This window comes from Muntiacus reevesi, chromosome 2, assembly GCF_963930625.1.
Source record: "Muntiacus reevesi chromosome 2, mMunRee1.1, whole genome shotgun sequence".
Taxonomy (NCBI): domain Eukaryota; kingdom Metazoa; phylum Chordata; class Mammalia; order Artiodactyla; family Cervidae; genus Muntiacus; species Muntiacus reevesi.
In genome coordinates this window covers 270,484,049-270,505,826 of record NC_089250.1, presented here as the reverse complement: position 1 = coordinate 270,505,826, position 21,778 = coordinate 270,484,049, and the positions used below count along the sequence as shown (strand labels likewise).

Sequence of the window (21,778 nt, the reverse complement as noted above, 5' to 3'; positions counted from 1 at the left end):
AGTTCTCTATACTTAGGATATTCATAGTCCCTCCTTTGAAAGCCACAGGAATCATGGACCTTTTTAATCTCTTCTATATTTCTTACTAGATTCCCAGTGACTGAGTGGTAAAGAGTCTGCCTGCCGATTCAGGACATCCACGTGATGCAGGTTTAATCCTTGGGTCAGGAAGTTCCCCTGGAGGAAGAGATGGCAACCCACTCCAGTATCCTTTCCTGGGAAATCTATGGACAGAGCTGAGCCTGGCAGGCTACAGCCCCTGGGATCACAAATACTCAGACACAACTGAGCACCCATAAGAACATTTACCTACACCAAAATGTCATATTGTAAAAATCCTGCTTTTTGTAGCATTTTCAAATGGGCTTCTTTCACTTAGTAATGAAGGAGGAAACAGACAGAGCTGGCCTCCGTCTTAGGCCAGGCTGTGAGCATTAGGCTACACGCATGGTCACCCTCCCAGTGGACTCTGAACTTTGTGTCCCAGCGTCTATAGAAATGGCATACCAATGGAAAATCAGATCCCACCCCGACCCCCATAAAAGAGCCTCAGGAATTATACTAGGACTCTGTTGCCAAAAAGAATATGTTAATTATCTCTGTAACAGAACAAAGTGGTAAATTCAATTCTGTTTATTGGGATAAGACCACAGGCCTATTGATAAATATCCACTGTTTATTTAGTCCTGTGACACATGAATCATGGGTTAACTTTGATCAGATCTCTCTTTTCCCTTGTCCAGACTAGTTTCAAGCAATTTGGGGAGGTGGGTTTGAGCAAGTACACTTAGGGTATATAAGGTTTTAACAAAAACTGTTTGGGGTCCTTGGCTAAGAGGAGACTGTGTGTCCCCACCCCCCCCACCCCCACCCCCCATGTAATAAACTGCACTCCACTATCTGCATTGTCCTTCTGAGTCAGTTTGTTCCCCAGAACGTGTGGCTACAACCGAAAAATGCATGGAATGATTGTCAATGTATTTTATGCCTTGAAAGCTTAATATGTAAAACTTAAGAACTACCTCTGCGCCTATATTCCTGCTCAGCAAATAAGTTCATCAATACTATTTTTTAAATTCCATACGTATCCATTAAGACAATTTTGCACAAATATAGAGATCAGACGTGGACACAGCAGGAGAAGAAGAGGGGGATCAATTGTGAAAGGGTACCATGACATATATACACCACCATGGGTAAAAGTTTGGAGAAGACTCTTGAGAGTCCCTTGGACTGCAAGCAGATCCAACCAGTCCATCCTAAAGGAAATCAGTCCTGATATACATTGGAAGGACTGATGTTGAAGCTGAAAGTTAAATACTTTGGCCATCTGATATGAAGAAGTGACTCATTTGAAGAGACCCTGACACTGGGAAAGATTGAAAGGGGGAGGAGCAGGGGCCGACAGAGGATGAGGTGGTTGGATGGCATCACTGACTCAATGGACATGAATTTGAGCAAGCTCCAGGAGTTGGTGATGGACAGGGAAACGTGGTATGCTGCAGTCCATGGGGTCGCAAAGAGTCAGACACGAGTGAGCAACTGAACTGAACTGATGGCGAAAATAGTTAGCTGGTGGGAAGCTGCTGTTTACCACAGGGAGCTCAGCTTAGTGCTCTGTGCTGAGGAGAGGGGTGAAACGGAGACCACGGGAGGGAGGGCCAAGAGGGAGAAGATTTATGTATACTCACGGCTGACTGACGATGTCATACAGCACAGACTAGCAGAACATTGTAAAGCAATTATATTCCAATAAATAAATAAATAAATAAATATATGTCTCAAAAGGAAAAAAAGCTAATCAGACTGGTCACCGGTGGTGGAGAACCCGTCTGACCCTGCGGGGGACAAGGGCCGCACCCCTGGCCCAGGAATCCCCCACGTGCTGTGGGGAGACTGAGCCTGTGCCCCACAGCTGCTGAGGCCGGGCGGGCAGCTTGCTCTTTCCATGGGCAGGAGGCAAAGGAAGATGCTCACCAGCGCTGAACAATAAGGAATGCAGAGCAAAGCTACAGGGATGTATCACCGCATGCCAGTCAGAACAATGAGCAAAAAGCCCACTAATAATGTCATAAACGCTTAAGGGGCTTGGAGATCAGGGAACCTCCTACATGCCTGGAGGGAATGTAAGCTGGTGCAGTCACGTGGCTGGACCGTGTGAAAGTTCCTTAAAAACATAACCTCCTGATATTTAAGGAAATGAATTCCATGAAAACTAGACAAAACAGATTAATCGACAAATTGACAAGTTTTATAGTTTTTAGTAAATCATCTGCAATTCTGATATGACCAGTTTTGATCTAGCATTTCTAAATTCTCTAAGTTCAATGTGTAAAATACACATACACTCACATATTCCTTCTTGGTTTTCTCACTGCTAACATGTATACCTTCAGATATTTGAATCTTGGATTCAATGTGTGTTATATAAATCATATTATGAATATATCTTCAGATATTTATATATTGCATTCAAAGTATGTCAGGGCCATGAGAAAACAGTTCCTTTAAGACTTACAAGACACATGTGTTAAGAATGATACAGGGTAAGATTTTATAAATCTTGGTTCAGAATGTTCCCATCATGGCTTTTGATTATTCTTTTTGTGACTTTGTTAAACTTACATTTGCTTAAATGAGCCCCTGAAAAGTTTTAGCTCACAGAAGAACAAAGGACAATAGCAGCAGGTGAGTTTATGACTCTGAGTTTAGGTCCTCAGAGAATTCACAGCAAGCCTTGAGGGTCCCTGAGGAAGGTCAAGGCTAGAACCAGGCAGAGAAAATTCCAGTAATTGGGGTTCAGACCTCACCCTGGGTGAAGTGCTGTGTGTCCCACAGGCTGAGTGTGGAGGGATCCATTCAAAGAAAGACGAGCAGGATTCTGTTGAACTCTGAGGGTGTCACTGAAGGGGGCCCTGTGCAGTAGACCCTGGGGTTCAGCAAGACTGCTGGTCCCAAGAAAGGGGTCACCTAGTGCAGGGGCTCACAGGACTGGTTGGTGTGAGTTCAAGGTGCAGGGGTTTAGTTGCTCCGAGGCATGTGGGATCTTCTTATTCGGGGATCGAACCTGTGTCTCCTGCATTGGCACAAGGATTTTTTTACCGACTGAGGCACCAAGGAAGCCCCAGATGCTGTGTGTGATGCTGTTTTTCTTAGTGAGGAACACACAACCCATTGAAAGGTAACATGAGAGCTCTCTGGAAATGCATGGCGGAAACTGCAAGGAAGCTCTCTTTGATCCCTCCAAAGTCTTAGGCTGCTAGTGGAGGGGGGTGTGTTCTGATGAACAGATGACAGAGATGAGAATGTGGCAAATACAGTAGTTTTCTGAGAATCCGGGAAATCAAATGCTGTCCTCCTGAGTTAGGAGAGTTTCTGGGTAGCGCAAAGGACTAACACTACTAGAGAGAGGTTATTATACTTTCCCAGACTGAGATCTGGGAACAATGGAAACAGTGGCAGACTTTATTTTCTTGGGCTCCAAAATCACTACAGATGGTTACTGCAGCCATGAAATTAAAAGACGCTTGCTCCTTGGGAGAAAAGCTATGAGAGTTCATTTTAGTGGCTCAGTCATGTCTGACTCTTTGTGACCCCATGGACTGCAGCATACCACGATTCCCTGTCCATCACCAACTCTTGGAGCTTGCTCAAACTCATGTCCATTGAGTCAGTGATGCCATCCAACCCTCTCATCCTCTGTCATCCCCTTCTCCTCCCACCTTCAATCTTTCCCAGCATCAGGGTCTTTTCCAATGACTCAGTTCTTCACATCAGGTGACCAGAGTATTGGACTGTTGCCTCTTGACCTGCATATAGACTTCTCAGGAGGCAGATAAAGTGGTCTAGTGTCCCCATCTCTTTAAGAATTTTCCACAGTTTGTTGGGATCCACACAGTCAAAACAAACATAGCATATTAAAAAGTGGAGGCATCACTTTGTCAACAAAGTTCTGTGTAGTCAAAGCTATGGTATTTCCAGTAGTCATATACGGATATGAGTCGGACCATAAAGAAGGCTCAGTGTCGAAGAATTGATGCTTTCAAACTGTGGTGCTAGAGAAGACTCCTGAGAGTCCCTTGAACTGCAAAAAGATCAAATCAGTCAGTCCTAAAGGAAATCAACCCTGAATATTCATTGAATGGACTGATGATGAAGCTGAAGCTCCAATACTTTGGCTACTTGATGATGCAGAGAGTCAACTCACTGGAAAAGACCCTGATGCTGGGAAAGATTGAAGGCAGGAGGAGAAGCGGACGACAGAGGATGAGATGCTTGGATGGCATCACTGACTCGATGGACATGAGTTTGAGCAAGCTCCAGGCATTGATGATAGACAGGGAAGCGTGGTGTGCTGCAGTCCATGGGATCGCAAAGAGTCAGACACGACTGAGCAACTGAACAAGACAGCATCTGTTAAAACTTACTATTGGGGGTACTTTTAGAGGGAGAAATTTTTAAATTTCCATCTTTCTGTAGATATTTGTCTATTTAGATTTTCTGTAACTACTTGGGAATGGGTCCGTATTGGTAAAATATATTTTAGTGGAAAACATCTTTATCACCACCCAGACTTGCAAATTCATTGGCATTGAGGTGGACAAATACATACAATAAATTTTAACATAAAAATTTCTGTCATCATGGTCTTCCTTTTAATTATAGGGCTTAGAAATCTTCAGGCACTTTGGTTCTATTTCTCTGATCATACTTAAGTGATGCTGAAGCTCAGGAATCGGGAAAGAACCCACTGTTGGGTAGAAAAATTTCTCAGAGGAACAGAGAAGTCAGCACAATACAAGAGTTTCATTGCCAGGCTCTCAGCTGTCAGCTCAGCATCCTGCTCTTTCCATATGAGAACCTGTCTGCCTCCCCAGATCGCAAAAAAGAAAAAGCCCCTCAGGGCACTGCAGTGGTCTCTTTGGGAATAACAAGTTGATTGTAGTTTTTTGGGGGGAGGGTAATTAACAGTTTTTAGAAAGTTAATTAAAAGTTTTACACAAGTATGCTTTTGTTCCATGAGCCTAACTTCTCATTGCAGCTAAAAGTGAAAAGATAATCACAATTCTGAGGGAAGGGGAGGTCACAGAATCACAAATGCATATCTAGGGGTGTGACAGACTTCATCTAGCACAGGTGCTGATTTTCAAACCAGCACACCTCCTCCCACAGTGTACTGACAACAGAAAGGAGTCAGATACCGATTTTCTATTTCAATCTGAGAGGAAGAGTCTATAGACAAGAAGTATCAGGGGTAGGTGGCTATTTCACAAAAAAGGAAATATTTGAGGGTCCAAATCTAGTCCATTGCCAAAGCCACACAGAAGGAAAGAAGGATTCTGACTCTTGAGATGGACTAGTAAAGAGAGGCCAGGACTAGAGATCCAACAGCAATCCATGACTGCTCTGAATTTATAACTTAGTGTAATCCACAATGACTTTGATTCCTGGCATTGACTGCGAGTGACAATGCAGCTTAGACTTTTAATTTTCTTAAGAACCGTAGGGTTTTTTCTTTTATTTGTTTATTTTTGGTTGCACTGAGTCTTCATTGCTGCGTGGGCTTTCTCTAGTTGGGGTGAGCGGGGGCTACTCCTTGCTGTGGTGCCCAGGCTTCTCATTGCAGTGGCTTCTCTTGCTGCAGAGCACAGATTCTAGGCACTCAGCCTTCAGTATCTGCAGCATGTGGGTTCAGTAGTTTGGTGTGACGCTCTAGAGAGCAGGCTCAAAAGTGCCGGCACACAGGCTTAGCTGCTCGAGGACGTGTGGAACTTTCCAGGACCAAGGATGGACCCCGTGTCCCTGCACCGGCAGGTGGATTCTTATCCACTGTGGCACCAGGGGAGTCCTTAAGAACTGTAATTTTGAACTCAGTCTGAAGTTCCGCCTCGTTTACTGAAAGCATAGATTAAATTTTCAGGGTTATTGCAGGTGTGCGTGCCTATGACACCTTCTGCTTCTAGTAATGAGTAAGATGAATCTACAAGTCACTGAGTCCTGTGCAGAAATGGTGAACCCGGATGACAGTTCCTGATATAAAATTGTTTGGTTTATCTCTGAGTATATGAAGTGCTTGATAGAGACAGTAATTCTTACCTCCTGAAAATGTCCTTGATCTGTTAAATTGATGAGACTGTTTTCCCTATTGAAGAAAAGGAATCAGCACATAAGAAAAGTGTACGTTTTTAACAATGAATTTCAGATAGCCCCAGTCAGGCTCAAATATACCATGATGCTTTCACTCATCTAAAAATATTCTACTATCAATTGTTGTTGTTGTTTAGTTGTAAGTCATTTCTGACTCTTTGTGACCTTATGGACTATAGCCCACCAGCTTCCTCTGTCATTGGGATTTCCCAGGCAAAAATACTGGAGTGGGTTGCCATTTCTGTCTCCAGGGGATCTTCCTGACCTGGGGATTGAACCCATGTCTCCTGTGTTGGCAGGAAGTTTCTTTACCACTGAGCCACCAGGGAAGCCCAAAATATAATGACATATTACCAAGAGAGCTCAATATCTATTTCAACTATTGAGAGAACAGAGCTACCTGGATTTGTCAGATATCACGGTGATTAAATGTGCTAGATTTGTTACCAGCCAAGTCAGGTTTATGTTCTTTCTTGCCTATGGTGGTTTAGTTTCTAAGTCATGCCAGGTTTCCCTGCCCTGTATCATCTCCCTGAGTTTGCTCAAACTCATGTTCATTGAGTCAGTGATGCCATCCAACCATCTCATCCTCTGTCACCTCCTTTTCCTCCTGCCCTCAATCTTTCCCAGCATCAGGCTCTTTTCCAGTTACTTAGCTCTTCACCTCAGGTGGCCAAAGTATTGGAGCTTCAGCTTCAGCATCAGTCCTTCCAATGACTATTCAGGGTTGAGTTCCTTTAGGATTGACTGATTTAATCTCCTTGCTGCCCAAGGGACTCTTATGAGTCTTCTACAGCACACAGTTTGAAAGCATCAATTCTTTGACACTCAGCCTTCTTCAGGGTCCAACTTTCGCATCCATACATGATTACTGGAAGAACCATAGCTTTGACTATAGGGACCGTTGTCAGCAAACTGATGTCTCCACTTTTTAGTATGTTGTCTAGACCTTCATAGCAGTGGTTCACTCATTTATAAGAGCTCTTTTTTTTTCAGATTTTTTTTCTGCTTTTATTTTATTCATTTTAAGTTAATTACTTTTATTTGAGTATGTCGGGGCAGTCTCAGCGTCGGTTGAAAAACAATTTCCAGACACAGAGTATTTCAGAAGGGGATGCATTTATTAAGAGCAGAGAGCAGAGATAATGAAGGTGCTACAAATGCAGCTGGCTGGAGAGAGACTGTGCTTTTCATGGGTTAGCAGCTGATGTTTGCAGCCTCAAGACAAAGAAAATTCCTGCTGGAAGGCTAACACTAGGTTATTGGATAGGGCACTATAGTGGCTACCAGGATGGCATTTTTGCCTAATTTGGGGTTAAGTCTGCTGGTGATGATGGAAGGGGTGGGGACAGAGCTTTTGGCAATCGTTACAAAAGGGTTTTTCCAGCAGTCACATATGGATGTGAGGGTTAGACTGTAAAGAAGGCTTGAGTGCCGAAGAATTGATGCTTTCAAGCTCCGGGGCTAGAGAAGTCTCTTGAGGGTCCCTTTACAGCAAGGAGATCAAACCAGTCAAGCCTAGAGGGAGTCAACCCTGAATATTCATTGGAAGGACTGATTCTGAAGCTGAAGCTCCAATACTTTGGCCACCTGATGTGAACAGCTAATCCACTGGCCCTGATGCTGGAAAAGATTGAGGGTAGGAGGAGAAGGGGGCAACAGAAAATGAGATGGTTGGATGGCATCACCAACTCACTGGATATGAGTTGAACAAACTCTGGGAGATACCGAAGGACAGGGAAAGCTGGTGTGCTGCAGCCCATGCAGTCGCAAAGAGTCAGACACAACTGAGCGACTGAACAACAATGGCCAAGGGGCTCAGACAGTTCCAGAGATGACCTTGTTTCTGGGCTCCATATCTGAGGCCTTGGGGCAAGACTCTACAGAGCATAGTTGATTTATAATGTTGCATTCATTTCTGCAGTACAGCAAAGTGAATCAGTATACGTATATATTTATCCACTGTTTTTTAGATTCTTTTCCCGTATAGATCATCACAGAGTATTGAGTAGACTTTCTGTGCCGTGTAGGAGGTCTTGTCAGATGTCTCTTTTACATATAGCTGTGTGTGTATGGGGCTTTCCTGGTGGCTCATACGGTAAAGAATGGGTCAGGAAGATCCCCTGGAGAAGGGCATGGCAACCCACTCCAGAATTCTTGCCTGGAGAGTTCCATGGATAGAGGAGCCTGGCGGAGTGCAGTCCATGGGGTCACAAAGAGTCAGACATGACTGACAACTAACACTTTCACTACTTCAGCGTGTATATGTCTATCCCAATTTTCCAATTTATCCCTCCCCAATCACCTCCTCAGTAATTGTGTTTCTTTTCTACATCTGTGATTCAAATTTTATTTCATATATAGGTTCATTAGTATGATTTTTTTTTAGATTCCACATATAAGTGATATCATATGATATATATAAGAGCTCTTGAAAATTTGTATGTTAAAATCTTGGAAATCTCTTAGTAAAATAAAAACAAGAAGGTAATATATCTTTGTGGAAATGAATAAAAAGTGGACAAGTTTAAATCTCACTTGGTGTAACACATGTGGCCCATGCCTCATTTTTCTATGCAAGAAACTAGCTCAGAAGGCAAATATTTTTCACAGAGAACTGGAAGGATGGCCATCAGAGATTTTGCAGTAGAATTGATCTTCTTATCCAAGAATGTATTTGGAATCCTGGGAAATTTCTCTCTTCTATACCATTATCTCTTCCTTCACTTTGCTGGGTGCAGGCTAAGATCCACAGATCTGATCATTGAGTATCTGCTTATACCCCACTCCTTGGTCATGCTGTCTACAGGAACCCCAAGGACAATGGAGGTGTTTGGGTGGAAATATTTTCTCAATGATACTGAATGCAAAATTGTTTACTATATCCACAGATTGGCCAAGGGAGGGTCCGTTGGTAGCACCTGTGTCTTGAGTGTCTGCCAGGCCATCACCATCTGTCCCAGGAACTCCAGGTAGGGGCAGCTTAAAATGAAAGCTCCCAAGTACACTGGATCTGCTATTTTCTCTGCTGGGTTGTGCACATGCTGATAAATATTCTATTTACTAGGTATGTGGAAGATCATTGGAGTAACAGAAACATCACAAAGAAGAAAGATTTGGGATTGTGTTATGGTGTGATTCATAATAGAATCAAAGTTTTACTGAGTGTAGGATGGTTTTTACTTCCTGCTGTGTCATGTCTGCTCTCACGATCTGGTTTAGCAGCTCCATGGTTTTCATCTTGTCCAGGCCCAAGCAAAGGGTGCAATATATTCACAGGGCCAGCATCTCTGCAAGGTCCTCCCCGAATCTAGAGCTCCCTAGAGCATCCTGGTCCTGGTGAGCATCTTTGTGTCTTTGTACAGTGTCTCCTCCATGTTTCGCTTTTGTTGGGCTCTTTTTAACAATCCCAGCTGGTGACTGGTGACTTCTGCTGCACCCATTACTGCATACTTCCCAGCTGTAAGCCCCTACATTCTCAGGAGTCATGGTTGCAGAGTACTCAGGCTCTCCTTTTCTTGGATAAAGATGAAATAATCACCTAAGCTTATGTTGTTCAGTCACCAAGTTGTGTCCAACTCTTTGCGACCCCATGGACTGCAGCACACCAGGCTCCCCTGTCCTTTACTATCCCCAGGAGTTTGCTCAAATTCATGTCCATTGAATCGGTGATGATATCTAGCCATGTCATCCTCTGCCACCCGCTTCTCCTCCTGCCGTCAATCTTTCCCAGCATCAGGGTCTTTTCCAATGAGTCAGCTCTTTATATCAGGTGGCCTAAGCATTAGAGCTTTAGCTTCAGCATCAGTCCTTCCAGTGAATATTCAGGGTTGATTTCCTCTAGGACTGACTGGTTTGATCTCCTTGCTGTCCAAGGGACTGTTAAGAGTCCTTTCTACCACCACAGTTTGAAAGCATCAGTTGTTCAGCGCTCAGCCTTTTTTATGGTCCAACTCTCACATCCATACATGACTACTGGAAAAACCATAGCCTTGACTAGACAGACGTTTGTTGGCAAAGTAATGTCTCTGCTATTCAATATGCTGTCTAGGTTGGTCATAGCTTTTCTTCCACGGAGCAAGCGTCTTTTAATTTTGTGGCTGAAGTCACCATCCACAGTGGTTTTCGAGCCCAAGAACTGTCTCCTACTAGGGTTCAAAGGGGGCTCATAGTGTATAGTTTTAATGGTCCATTTTGGTGACCTGACAAACGGGATGAAGTCACAGTGACCAAATTGCCCTCGTGGGCATCCTGTTCTTTTCTTAAAGTGATATCCTGTTTTTTCCTGCTGATGTCCTGTTTTACCAGTTTCTCAAGACTTGCCAGTTTCTCAAGACTACGGGACCCCCGGACGGTGAGACCCCTTTGACTCTCTAGTAACAAGACCCCGGCTGCAGGCTAGAGATACACTAAGGGCCCCTCCCTTCGGGACACAGTTCCCCATCGACAAGGTATAAGAAGGAATGGCTGTAAAGGGAGCACACTGGCTTCTCTCAAAAGGCAGCCACTTCTCTCTTCCCGCAGTAAAGCTTTCTCTGCCGGGATGCCCAGGTCACTCTCCTCTCCGCGCCAGTCTGTCATCACTGTTTCCGCTTTCCCCCCATCAATTTGCTGTGAAGTGATGGGAGTGTGTGTCATAATCTTGGTTTTTTGAATGTTGAGTTTAAAGTAAGTAAAAAAAAAAAAGAAAAATATCGTATATCAACACATGTATGTGGAGTCTAGAAAAAAGTTGTAGATGATCCTATTTTCAAAGTAGAAGACAGAAAGACATAGAGAGGAAATGTATGGACACCAAGGGGGGGAAAGGGGTGAGGGGGATGAATTGGCAGATTGGGATTGACACCTATACACTCTTGATGCTATGTATAAAATAGATAACTGATGAGAATGTGCTCTATAGCACAGAGTACTCAATGCTCAGTGCTCTGTGCTGACCTGAGTCTGAAAGAAGCCCAAAACGGAGCGGGTATATGTATGTGTATGACTGATTTATTTTTCTGTGCAGTAGAGACTAACAAAACTTTATAAAGCAACTATACTCTAGTAAAAATTAATATTAAAAATTTCAGTGTCATCCAAGGATTAGCAGAGGTGGGGCTATGAATATTCTGTGTCTAGAGGATTTTCTGGACAGTGAAAATGATTTGTGGAAAACTTTTTTTTTTTTACAGTCAATTTTTTAATTCAAAGAATTTGAATTCTAAAAGAACAGTCAATAAAATGGGTGCCAGGTGTCTCAAGAAATATTCAGTCCCTTGAGCTCCGTGTGCCATTAAACTTGGAAGTATTGACAGGTACACTGAGACGGGTGTTTGGTTTCCTTATTTTTAAGTCTGGATACTATAAAATCCTTAGAGGAAAACATAGGCAGAACATTATTTGACATAAATCTCAGCAACATCTTTTTCAATCCATCTACTACAGCAATGGAAGTAAAAGCAAAAGCAAACAAGTTGGACCAAATTTAACTCAAAGGAAACCACAAATAAAACAAAAAGCCCACGGAATGGGAGGAAATGTTTGTGACTGACAAGGAATTAGTCTCCAAAACTTACAAATCATTCATGTAACTGAGTATCCAAAAAATGCAATCAAAAATGGGCAGAAGACCTAAACAGACATTTCTCCAAAGAAGACATACAGATGGCCAAGAGGCACATGAAAAGATGCTCAACATCACTAATTATTGCATGCAAACATGCTAAGTCACTTCAGTCGTGTCTGACTCTGTGTGACCCCATGGACTGCAGCCCACCAGGCTCCCCTGTCCACGGGATTCTCCAGGCAAGAATACTGGAGTGGGTTGCCATTTCCTTCTCCATTGTCTGAAAGGTAACCAAAGGTAATTAAACCCAGAAGCAAGCTGAGAAAAAAGAAAAAAACAAACCCTAAAAGAACCAGAACTACTTCAATTACTCCTTTTTGAGCTAGTACTCCCATGCTGGTTCCAAGGGCGGGAGAATTCCCTGACAACCAAATGTACATCTTTGTTACAGATAAAGTTAGTTTTAACTCTTGGAGACTCTCACCCCCTTGTCACTAGATGATCACTAATTATTAGAGAAATGCAAATCGAAACTGCAGTGAGATATCACCTTACAATAGAATGCCCATCATCAAAAAAGTCTACAAATAATAGTGCTAAAGAGGGTCTGGAGAAAAGAGAACCCTCCTTGGTGGGAACGTCACTGTTAGAAAGAATGTACACTGGTACAGTCAAAGTGGAGAACAGTATGGAGTTTCCTTTTAAAAAAAAAAAGTAAACAAAAATAAATGGAAAACTTATCAAGTTTGATTATTAATCAATTCAAAGCTTATAAAAAATGGATTCATGTCACTATATGTTTCTCCAGTGTCACAAACTGTACAACCCTAAAAGTGAACTATAAGGTAAACTATGGACCCTAAATACTTATGATGTCACTATAGATTCATCAGTGGTAACAGAAGTACCCCTATGGTGGAGGAGGATGATAAAGAAGGAGGTTATATGTATGTGGGAATAAGAAGCATATGAAAATTTCTGTACCTTTCTCTGAATTTTGCTGTGAAACTAAACCTTCTCTAAAAATAATCTTTAAACTTTAAAAAGTACATTGTTATTGGGGCATGCACACTTCATAGGATCTTTTTAAAAAGATTTAATGCTCTCAAATAATATTTAGAGAATGGATATGTTTCCCTTGTTTTATTTTTACCTCAATTAACGCACTTTATAGATGTGATAAAATATCAGGTAAACAGTAGGGAGAGAACAAACTATAGCCACATAATTCTTTTTTTTTTTTTTTTTTTTTTAGTATTTATTTATTTGATTGAGTCAGGTCCTAGTTGTGGAAGCATGGACTTAGTTGCCCTGTGGCAAGTGAGATCCTAGTTCCCTGACCAGGGATGAAACCCACGTCCTCTGCATTGCAAGGCAGATTCTTAACCGTTGCCCCACCAGGGAAATCCCCCAAACAATTCTTAAAATGTAGAAACACACATACAATAGGGCAGCAACACCAAAAAAACTCTCATCTTCAAATTCAGTTACAATGTGCCTTATCACTTAATATTGATCACTACTTCCTTTGTGTATGATCAAATACACATTTACGGCATCATGTCCAAAGGCTTTGGTCCCGTCCCATTTTAATCCATCCTCCGTGACTGCCTTTGGTTCATTTTCAGAGAAAGCTGTGATGTAAATACCTTGGCGTCCCCGGGTCTCTGAAGATGGAGGCCCCCTCACCTACGGATAGGTGGTCACAACGCAAATCATTTTGGGAATGCCTGTGGCCCCAGGGGTCTTCCCAGGTGGCTCAGTGGTAAAGAATCCGCCTGTCATGTAGGAGACCCAGGAGACGATGGTTCGATCCCTGGGTCAGGAAGATCCCCTGAAGGGACTGACAACCCAAGCCAGTATTCCTGCTGGGAAACCACAAGGGCAGAGGAGCCTGGAGGGCTCTCGTCCACGGGGTCGCAGAAGAGCGGACACCGCTGAGCTACTGAGCACGGAAGCAAGCGGCCCCAGGGAGGGGAGGGGGAGACAGGGCCCGGGACTCGGGGTAACTTTGGAAGATCTGGGAGAGCAAGCCTCACCCCGCCAAGACTTTGTCCTCCACTCGCCTCCGCCTCCCCTTCCCCAAGCGCAGCTCGCGGCCACGGAGGGCCGCCCCCAGGAGGAGCCCCTCCCGGGCATCAGGCGGACGGAGCCGACGTTCTCAGAGGTTCCAGCCCCGCGCCCTCGCCGGCTCAGGGCTCCCAGGGGTGCTGTGTGCGATGGCTCCGGCTCAGAGCCACGGAAGACGGGTGTGACAGGAGCCGCGTCAGCACCCACAGGGCTTGTTCAACGTGCCGGCTCACGGCTTCCCCTCAAACCGGCCAACTCACCACTTCTTAGACTGCGGAGGCTTCGTATCCACTTTAAGGCTGCAGAGAACATCTTCAGGGAGCGGTTCTCATCTGGGGGCCCAGGAGGCCCCTCCTCGCAAACTCCGGCCCCTGCTCCCGGGGTGCAGCCGCGCTGCTCGTCTTCCGGCTCCCGGCGCGGCCCGGGCTGAACGCGGGGCTTCGGCGCGTCTGCGAGGGCTCAGCGCCAGCTTCAGGCCCGGAGGGGCGGCGGGGTCTGCCGGGCCGGGGTCGGGAGGCGGACGCCGGTGCCGCTCACCGGTCCCGCGCTGGCGGAATCCGGGGAGCGAACGCGTGTGGACACAAAGGAGAGCCTGACGGTGCGTCTCCGGGAGGAGCTGATCGTCCTGATCTCTCCTGAGACAAGGACATGAGAGGTGGGCCTTCTCGGCTTGTCAAGCTCCTGCCCGTTTGCGTGTGGGGAGCAGGCGAAGGCGCCCTGCTGACGCCTTGGAAGGTGTAATCTCAGGACGCTGAGTGATTCTTCCCCATGACCTTGAGGAGAAAACGACCCAGGGCAGGAGGAAAAGAGGAGGAAATGGCAGCTCCTCGGGTAAACGTCAGTCCTGGGTCAGAGGCTACGTCTGCTTTTCCTCCGGAAATGCCCTGCATTAACAGTTTATAAACCTTTCATTCTCTACTTCTGATGTTGCCTATTGAGGTGGTTTTAAACTGCTAAATTTTTCCCTTTTTATTCTGATGATGGTCAAGATCAGAGCTTTAGAATGCTTCTCCCTCATGTCCCAGAGCCTCTTCTCAGGTGTCTCTGTGCATCAAGGCTGCCTGGAGAACTTGAAGCATCCTCACCGAGAATTAATGACTTTTCTTGTGGCTAAGAATCCTCCTGCCAACGCAGGGGACACGGGTTCCATGCCCGACCATTAAGATCCCACGGGCCGCGGTGCAGCTAAGCCCGTGCCCACAAGTACTGAGCCTGTGCTCTGGAGCCCTGGAGCTGCAACTACTGAAGTGTGTGCCCTGGAGCCCGCGCTGCACGAGAGAAGCCCCCGCAGTTAGAAACCCGTGCACCACACCTAGAGAAAAGCCCGCATAGCAACAGAGACCCAGCGTAGCCGGAAATAAATGAATGGGTAAATCAAAATAGAAGGACCTGGGATTTAGGAGGACAGCTGGTTATAAGGGCTGCTAGGGAAGACCTATGAGGAATTTACATTTGCTTATGAATTTGCAGGCTGTTATCTAGCACGTGTGCTTATGTGAATAACTGGTGTCAAAGCAAGGCACGTGCAGGCCACCAGTCTACACAAATGATGCTAAGGCAGCAATATAATGGTCAGTGTAAGTAACTCTCACCAATACTCCTATGCAATCCATACTGTAAGCATCATAATGTCCCAGATGTTAAAAACGAGGAAATGATGCACTGTACCATTTATGGAAAACATGATCTCAAGTTATTTGTGGGTTATGGCCAGTAGAAAAAGAGGAGTTACCATGAGATGTCATTCTACGTGCATCCTAAGTCACTTCAGACGTGTCCAACTCTTTGTGACCACGTGGAGTGTAGCCTGCCAGACTTCTCTGTGCATGGGATTCTCCAGGCAAGAACACTGGAATGGGTTGCCCTGCCCTCCTCCAGGGGATCTTCCGGAACCAGGGATCGAACCAGTGTCTCTTATGTCTCTGGCATTGGCAGACAAATTCTTTACCACTAGCACTACCTGGGAAGCCCCATGAGATGTCATCCTACTCTGTTACAGATACTTTGTATTCACCATCAGTTAGTGACGACTTAAAAAAACCCCAGGGGGATGTTAATGCTTCTATCAGTGTTAACATTGGTGGTGGAATACATGTGTACATGCTCAGTTGTGTCTGACTCTTGGCAACCCCATGCACTGGAGCCCACCAGCCTCCTCTGTCAATGGGATTTCCCATGGCAAAAATATTGGAGTGGGTTGCCATTTCCTTCTCCAGGGGATCTTCCTGACCCAGGGATCAAACCTACATCTCCTGTGTCTCCTGCATTGGCAGGCAGGTTCTTTACCACTGAACCACCTGGAAACTTGTTACTGATGAGAACACTTCATCAATTATACATCAAGTTTAATATATGAAAAGCCGTTCACTTTTATTAATTAACATATAGTAAGTTCACACATAATCTAAATAAAACTTTCCAAAGTTTATAATCTTTGATCAAATACAAATTACAAGCATTTGGAAACATTCTTGTTCTTCTGATACAATGGTCAGAGAAATGTGATATTTATGGTTTACAAAACAGAGAGAGCCAAAATTTAGTAAACAAGGATGTACATTAATTACATGACCTTTCAGGAAAAGGTTACATAGATTTTTCTTGGGTATCTGTGAAGATTTCCTGATTCCTACCATGTCAACTAAAATTCATGACTTCTAGTTATTGCAGTTAGAAACATACATCAAGATTTCGGTGAACTGCCATCTTTATATCCACAAAAAACCATTGGCACAACTATTTAAAATTTAGACTCTCTTACTTTAATACAAAGAATTATTCTCTGAACACTTACCTAATGGTGACATAGAGGAATGTTTTAAACAATGATAGTCATCACCTTCATTTAGACTTCCACTATACATTTCACATTACAAGATCCTTAATAGTCCATAGAAAAGTAGATAAAAATTGTTTCCACCTAATATAGAAGGGTCTTGTTTAACTTTGAGACAGCAAAGATCAAGAATATTAGTTTTTAAAAAAGCATGTGAGTTCACATACACACTAGAAACAAAGGTCTAGCCTGTAGTAATTTGAAAGTTGAGTTATATTAAATTTTATTTTCACATAATGTCAATATGAACAAGGATACAATGATAATAATTATATTGTCCAACATCTCTCACCTTGATCCTATGGTCCAAGTAACAAATAAGTTTTCTAAGTGTTTTAACTATGGATTATTTTCTATAATATCCTGATTTAAAGTAATACCAGAAAAGCGTTATTGACTGAATGCTATCTTTGATGAATTCTCTGATATTTATTTAGACCTGAGTTTTTAAATTCGTTTTGTACATTTCTCACAGCATTAAACGTTCTTCCCAAGATGAACCCTCTGGCATTTTCTGATGTGTATGCTTAGGACAAACCTGTTTCCTCACTTATTACATTTGTAGGGTCTGTCTCCAGCACACGCTCTCTGATGCTGAGTGAGGTGACGGTTCACTTCAAGGCTCTGTCACATTATTTATATTTGTAAGACTACTTGGCAGTATGAATTATATTATGGCTAGTAAGGTTTGAGTGTCAGTTAAAAGCTTTGCCTCATTCTTTACATTTGTATGGTTTCTCCCCAGTATGAATTCGCCTATGTTTATTAAGGTTTGAACTCTGATTAAAGGCTTTGCCACATTCTGTACATTTATAAGGCTTCTCTCTTGTATGAATTCGCCTATGTTTATTAAGGTTTGAACTCTGATTAAAGGCTTTGCCACATTCTGTACATTTATAAGGCTTCTCTCCTGTATGAATTCGCTGATGTTGAATAACATATGAACGCCTGATAAAGGCTTTGCCACATTCTGTACATTTATAAGGCTTCTCCCCAGTATGAATTCTCTGATGTCGATTAAGATTTGAGGAACTGATAAAAGCTATGCCACATTCTTAACACTTGGATGGTTTCTCCCCAGTATGGATTCGCTGATGTTGAGTAACTGCCATACTTTGCTTAAAAGCTTTCCCACAATTCTGACATTTATATGGCTTCTCCCCAGTATGGATTTGCTGATGTCGATTAAGATTTGAGCAATAGCTAAAAGCTTTGCCACATTCTCGACACTTGTATGGTTTTTCCCCAGTATGGATTCGCTGATGTCGATTAAGATTTGAGCAATAGCTAAAAGCTTTGCCACATTCTCTACACTTGTATGGTTTTTCCCCAGTATGGATTCGCTGATGTTCTATAAGTGTCGTACTTTTGTTAAAGGCTTTCCCACAATTCTGACATTTGTATGGCTTCTCCCCAGTATGGATTCGCTGATGACGAGTAAGTGCCATACTTTGGTTAAAGGCTTTCCCACAATTCTGACATTTATATGGTTTTTCCCCAGTGTGGATTCGCCTATGTTGATTAAGGTTTGAATTCCGAGTAAAGGCTTTGCCACATTCTGTACATTTGTAAGTCTTCTCTGCAGTATGAGTTCTGAGATGTCGAGTAAAGTTTGAGGGCTTGCTAAAGGTTTTGCCACATTCTGTGCATTGGTTAGGTTTCCCTTCAGTATGGGTTTTCCTGTGTCCGTTTAGATCTGATAATTGAGGAAAGACTTTCCCACATTTATTCCACTTGCCGTGGTCCCCCGTAGCATGAATACTCGGATGTTGAGTAAGTTGTGGTGACTGGTTAGAAACTTGACCACATTCACTAAATTTGTAATTGTTTTCTTCAGTGTGGATATTCCTATCTGTAATAAGATTTGAGCTTTGATAGAAGACATTTCTATATTCATCCCATTCATCATGGTTCTCTAAACACTGAGTTCTCTGATGATTCATGAGACCTGAGTCTTGGTCAAAGTGATTCCCAGGTTCAAGGCATGGGTAGATTCTGGCTCCATCATAAATACTGTTGTAATAACTGAAGATGGAGCTCTCGCTTAAGGCCTCACTCGCTGGATTACACAGGGAAGGTTGTTCCGCATTATCTGTACTATGACACCCATTGAATGACGGCGGCCAGATAAAGACTCTCTCATTATTATCGACATAACAGATATTGGAATAGGGAGAAAATGTTTCTTGTTGGAAAAATAATGAGCCCTCACTAAAGGATCTCTCAACTTGATCATCGTGAGATTTTCTTCCTTCATTTTCAAATCGCTGGCTTTCAGACATGTATGACTGACTGTTTAATTCAAACCTATGTTCATGCTGGTTTGAGTGATTATTTATAGCATAGACTAGGTGACTTTCCATGTTTTCAAAATTTCACATCAGAGAATATGTATCTCTTTTTAATTATATGGGTCCTTGCTTACAAAAACATATTTTTCTGCCGAACTTATTGACTTCAAATGGGATTTTTTCCAATTTGACACACATCCTCAATTTCTTTTGGCAATCATGTTTTCATCATGGATAATTGTCCCGATTTGGTTACATCTAAAACAACATCTTTTTGCCCTTCACAGGCCCCCTTACTTTCCCAGTCTTTCATTAAGTAGAGATTTCCAAGCTGAGAGCTCTCAGAACTTCCCAGCACCTCACACATGAATCTCCTATGCACGGCTTCTTTGGGAACAAACCCTGGGTGTCATGAGAAGATATCACTGGAAGATAACAAGTAACCGAGATCCCACTTAGTACTTGGAGTGAATATGCTTTACAGTTGTATGCAATACTGACAAACCCTTAGCTAGATTAAGAAGAGGTGAGATGCAAGTAAGATCAGAAGTAAAAACAACGGCCCTGTACATGTTACATAGAACAAAAAGTCATTCTATCAGGTTACGATGAAAGATACTATACCAAAAAGTTGAATACCTCAAAGAAAGATTCAATTCTTAGAAACACAGAACACCTTAGATGTTAGCATGAGTGAATTAAAAAATTATAACACACCTAAAACTATTAGTAAAGAGTTAAAAAGTAATTTAAAAAATCCCTCGATTAGATGAATTAACTGGAAAATTTCAGCAAGCTTTCAAGAAAAATAAATATCAATTCTCCATAAAGGATCACCATGTACATACTACTATATTTAAAATGGATAGCCAACAAGTTCCTGCTGTACTGCAGAGGGAACTCTGCTCAATGTCATGTGGCTGCCTGGATGGGAGGGGAATCTGGGGGAGAACGGACACATGTACATGGATGGCTGAGTCACTCTGCTGCCCACAACATTGTTCATCGGTTATACTCCAGTACAGAGTCACGTTTGAAGTTTCCATTGGAAACTGGAAAGCAGGAAGCATATATCTGCTCCCAGTATTTCTGGAATTTTGTCAACTAATCCCAGCATCTCCACAACTCTCCTCACACGTTTCTGACTTGAGGCAGAGTCAGGAATTTGGGAAGGCCTTAAGGCAGACTTTGTCAGAACTGTAAGCAGCTTTTCTTAGGTCCCCCAAAGCAGCGAGAGTATGCAGATCCCCAGAGACCAGGAGGAAGGTTTTGGCTCTCAGTGAAAGTGAGGGAAAAACCACTGGAGCTGAAGAACAACACACGGAGGTTTAAGAGCAGAAGAACGGGGAAGATCATGTCCCTCTTTGACAGAAATAAACCCAGGCTTCTCACTCTAGTGAAGCAGGCCTCCCCAGACCACCTGAACAAGTCTGGCTTCCTCTGTGGTCTTTGGACCCCTCACCTGTGTCATCTGCTTCATTCATTCACACCTAGCGCTGGGATTCTTCCTTTTCTCCAAGGGAACCTGCTCGTTAGAAAAATGAACACACACACACAAAGAAAAATGAACAGAATTAGGACTTTGTGTTTAACATATACGCTCTAGTATGTACAAAAACAACCAAGAAGGAACTGCTGTGTAGCCCAGGGAACTATTCTCAATATTTGTAATAACCCATAAGGGAAAGTGTCTGACTTGACTAATGAAAGCCTGTCCTTACAAAACTCAGTATCTCTCCTGAACACAGCTGAGTGCTCATATTTCAGAGCCAATGAGCAGCAAAGAGATACTAGGAGGAAATGGAGTTTCCACCTTAACTGTGTTGGATTGTGCACCCCCCTCACTACGTCTTTCCAAGATTTTATTAAAGATAAACAGAAAAAAATGGAACTTCATGGTGTGAGAATCTAGCAGAAAACACCCGAATCGGTGACCATCAGATGTAATGGGATAAACTGGTGTCAGGTGAGAGAAACACTCGAGAAGACACATGGTCTCTGCTCAGGTACTTTCGGCAAAATTAAGGAAATCTCAATTTATCTTGAGAAAATTTCAGTTTTATGCATTTTTACTCCAAAAATGCCTCCCCCGTTCTCCCCTAATAGCACATTTAAACAATAGACCTTTCTTACCAATGTAGAGAATAGTCAGATTTTTTTCAAAAGTCTCTAAGGAATTCTAGACTGTGAGGAAAGCTGAGCGCCCAAAAATTGATGCTTTTGAACTACGATATTGGAGAAGACTCTTGAGAGTCCCTTGGACTGCAAGGAGTCCCTGCTGAAGGAGATCAGTCCTGGGTGTTCATTGGAAGGACTGATGCTGAAGCTGAAACTACAATACTTTGGCCACCTTATGAGAAGAGTTGACTCATTGGAAAAGACCCTGATGCTGGGAGAGATTGGGGGCAGGAGGAGAAGGGGATGACAGAGGATGAGATGGCTGGATGGTGTCAACGACTAGATAGGCATGAGTTAGAGTAAACTCCAAGAGTTGGTCATGGACAGGGAGGCCTGGCGTGCTGTGATTCACGGGGTCGCAAAGAGTTGGACACGACTGAGCGACTACACTGAACTGAAGAGTTGCTCAGTCGTGTTTGACTCTTTGCGACCCCACCCCATCCCAAGGGGAATTCTGCATATCAAAGCGTTCCCTTGTTGATCTTTCCAAAAGGGAATATTTTGAAAAACTGAAAGCTGTTCATTCCCACTGGGAATGCTTCATGCCCTGTAGGGAGCCTGGAGGCAGAAAAGAAGAGGCCCATGCACAGAGAAGAGCCAGATTGTGACTCATAAAATAAAAGAAAAAATAGGATTTAATAGTTGAAAACCACCTCGCCAGGCAAGAATATCAGAAAAAGAGAATTAAAGATGTATATGTTTTCAATC

The 21,778-nt window shown here is 43.3% G+C and overlaps 1 protein-coding gene and 2 pseudogenes across 1 annotated transcript; 1 reads left to right on the top strand and 2 right to left on the bottom strand.

Moving 5' to 3' along the window:
• The window catches only part of LOC136157574 (zinc finger protein 678-like), a 322,340-nt pseudogene that overhangs the window by 256,628 nt on the left and 43,934 nt on the right, over nucleotides 1-21,778 (bottom strand).
• LOC136157581 (zinc finger protein 724-like) overlaps nucleotides 1-21,778 on the top strand; it is a 322,253-nt pseudogene that overhangs the window by 257,686 nt on the left and 42,789 nt on the right.
• On the bottom strand, nucleotides 17,315-18,883 carry LOC136157575 (zinc finger protein 429-like). Its single transcript, XM_065919418.1, is given in 1 exon segment — nucleotides 17,315-18,883. A coding segment is annotated over 1 exon segment (1,569 nt).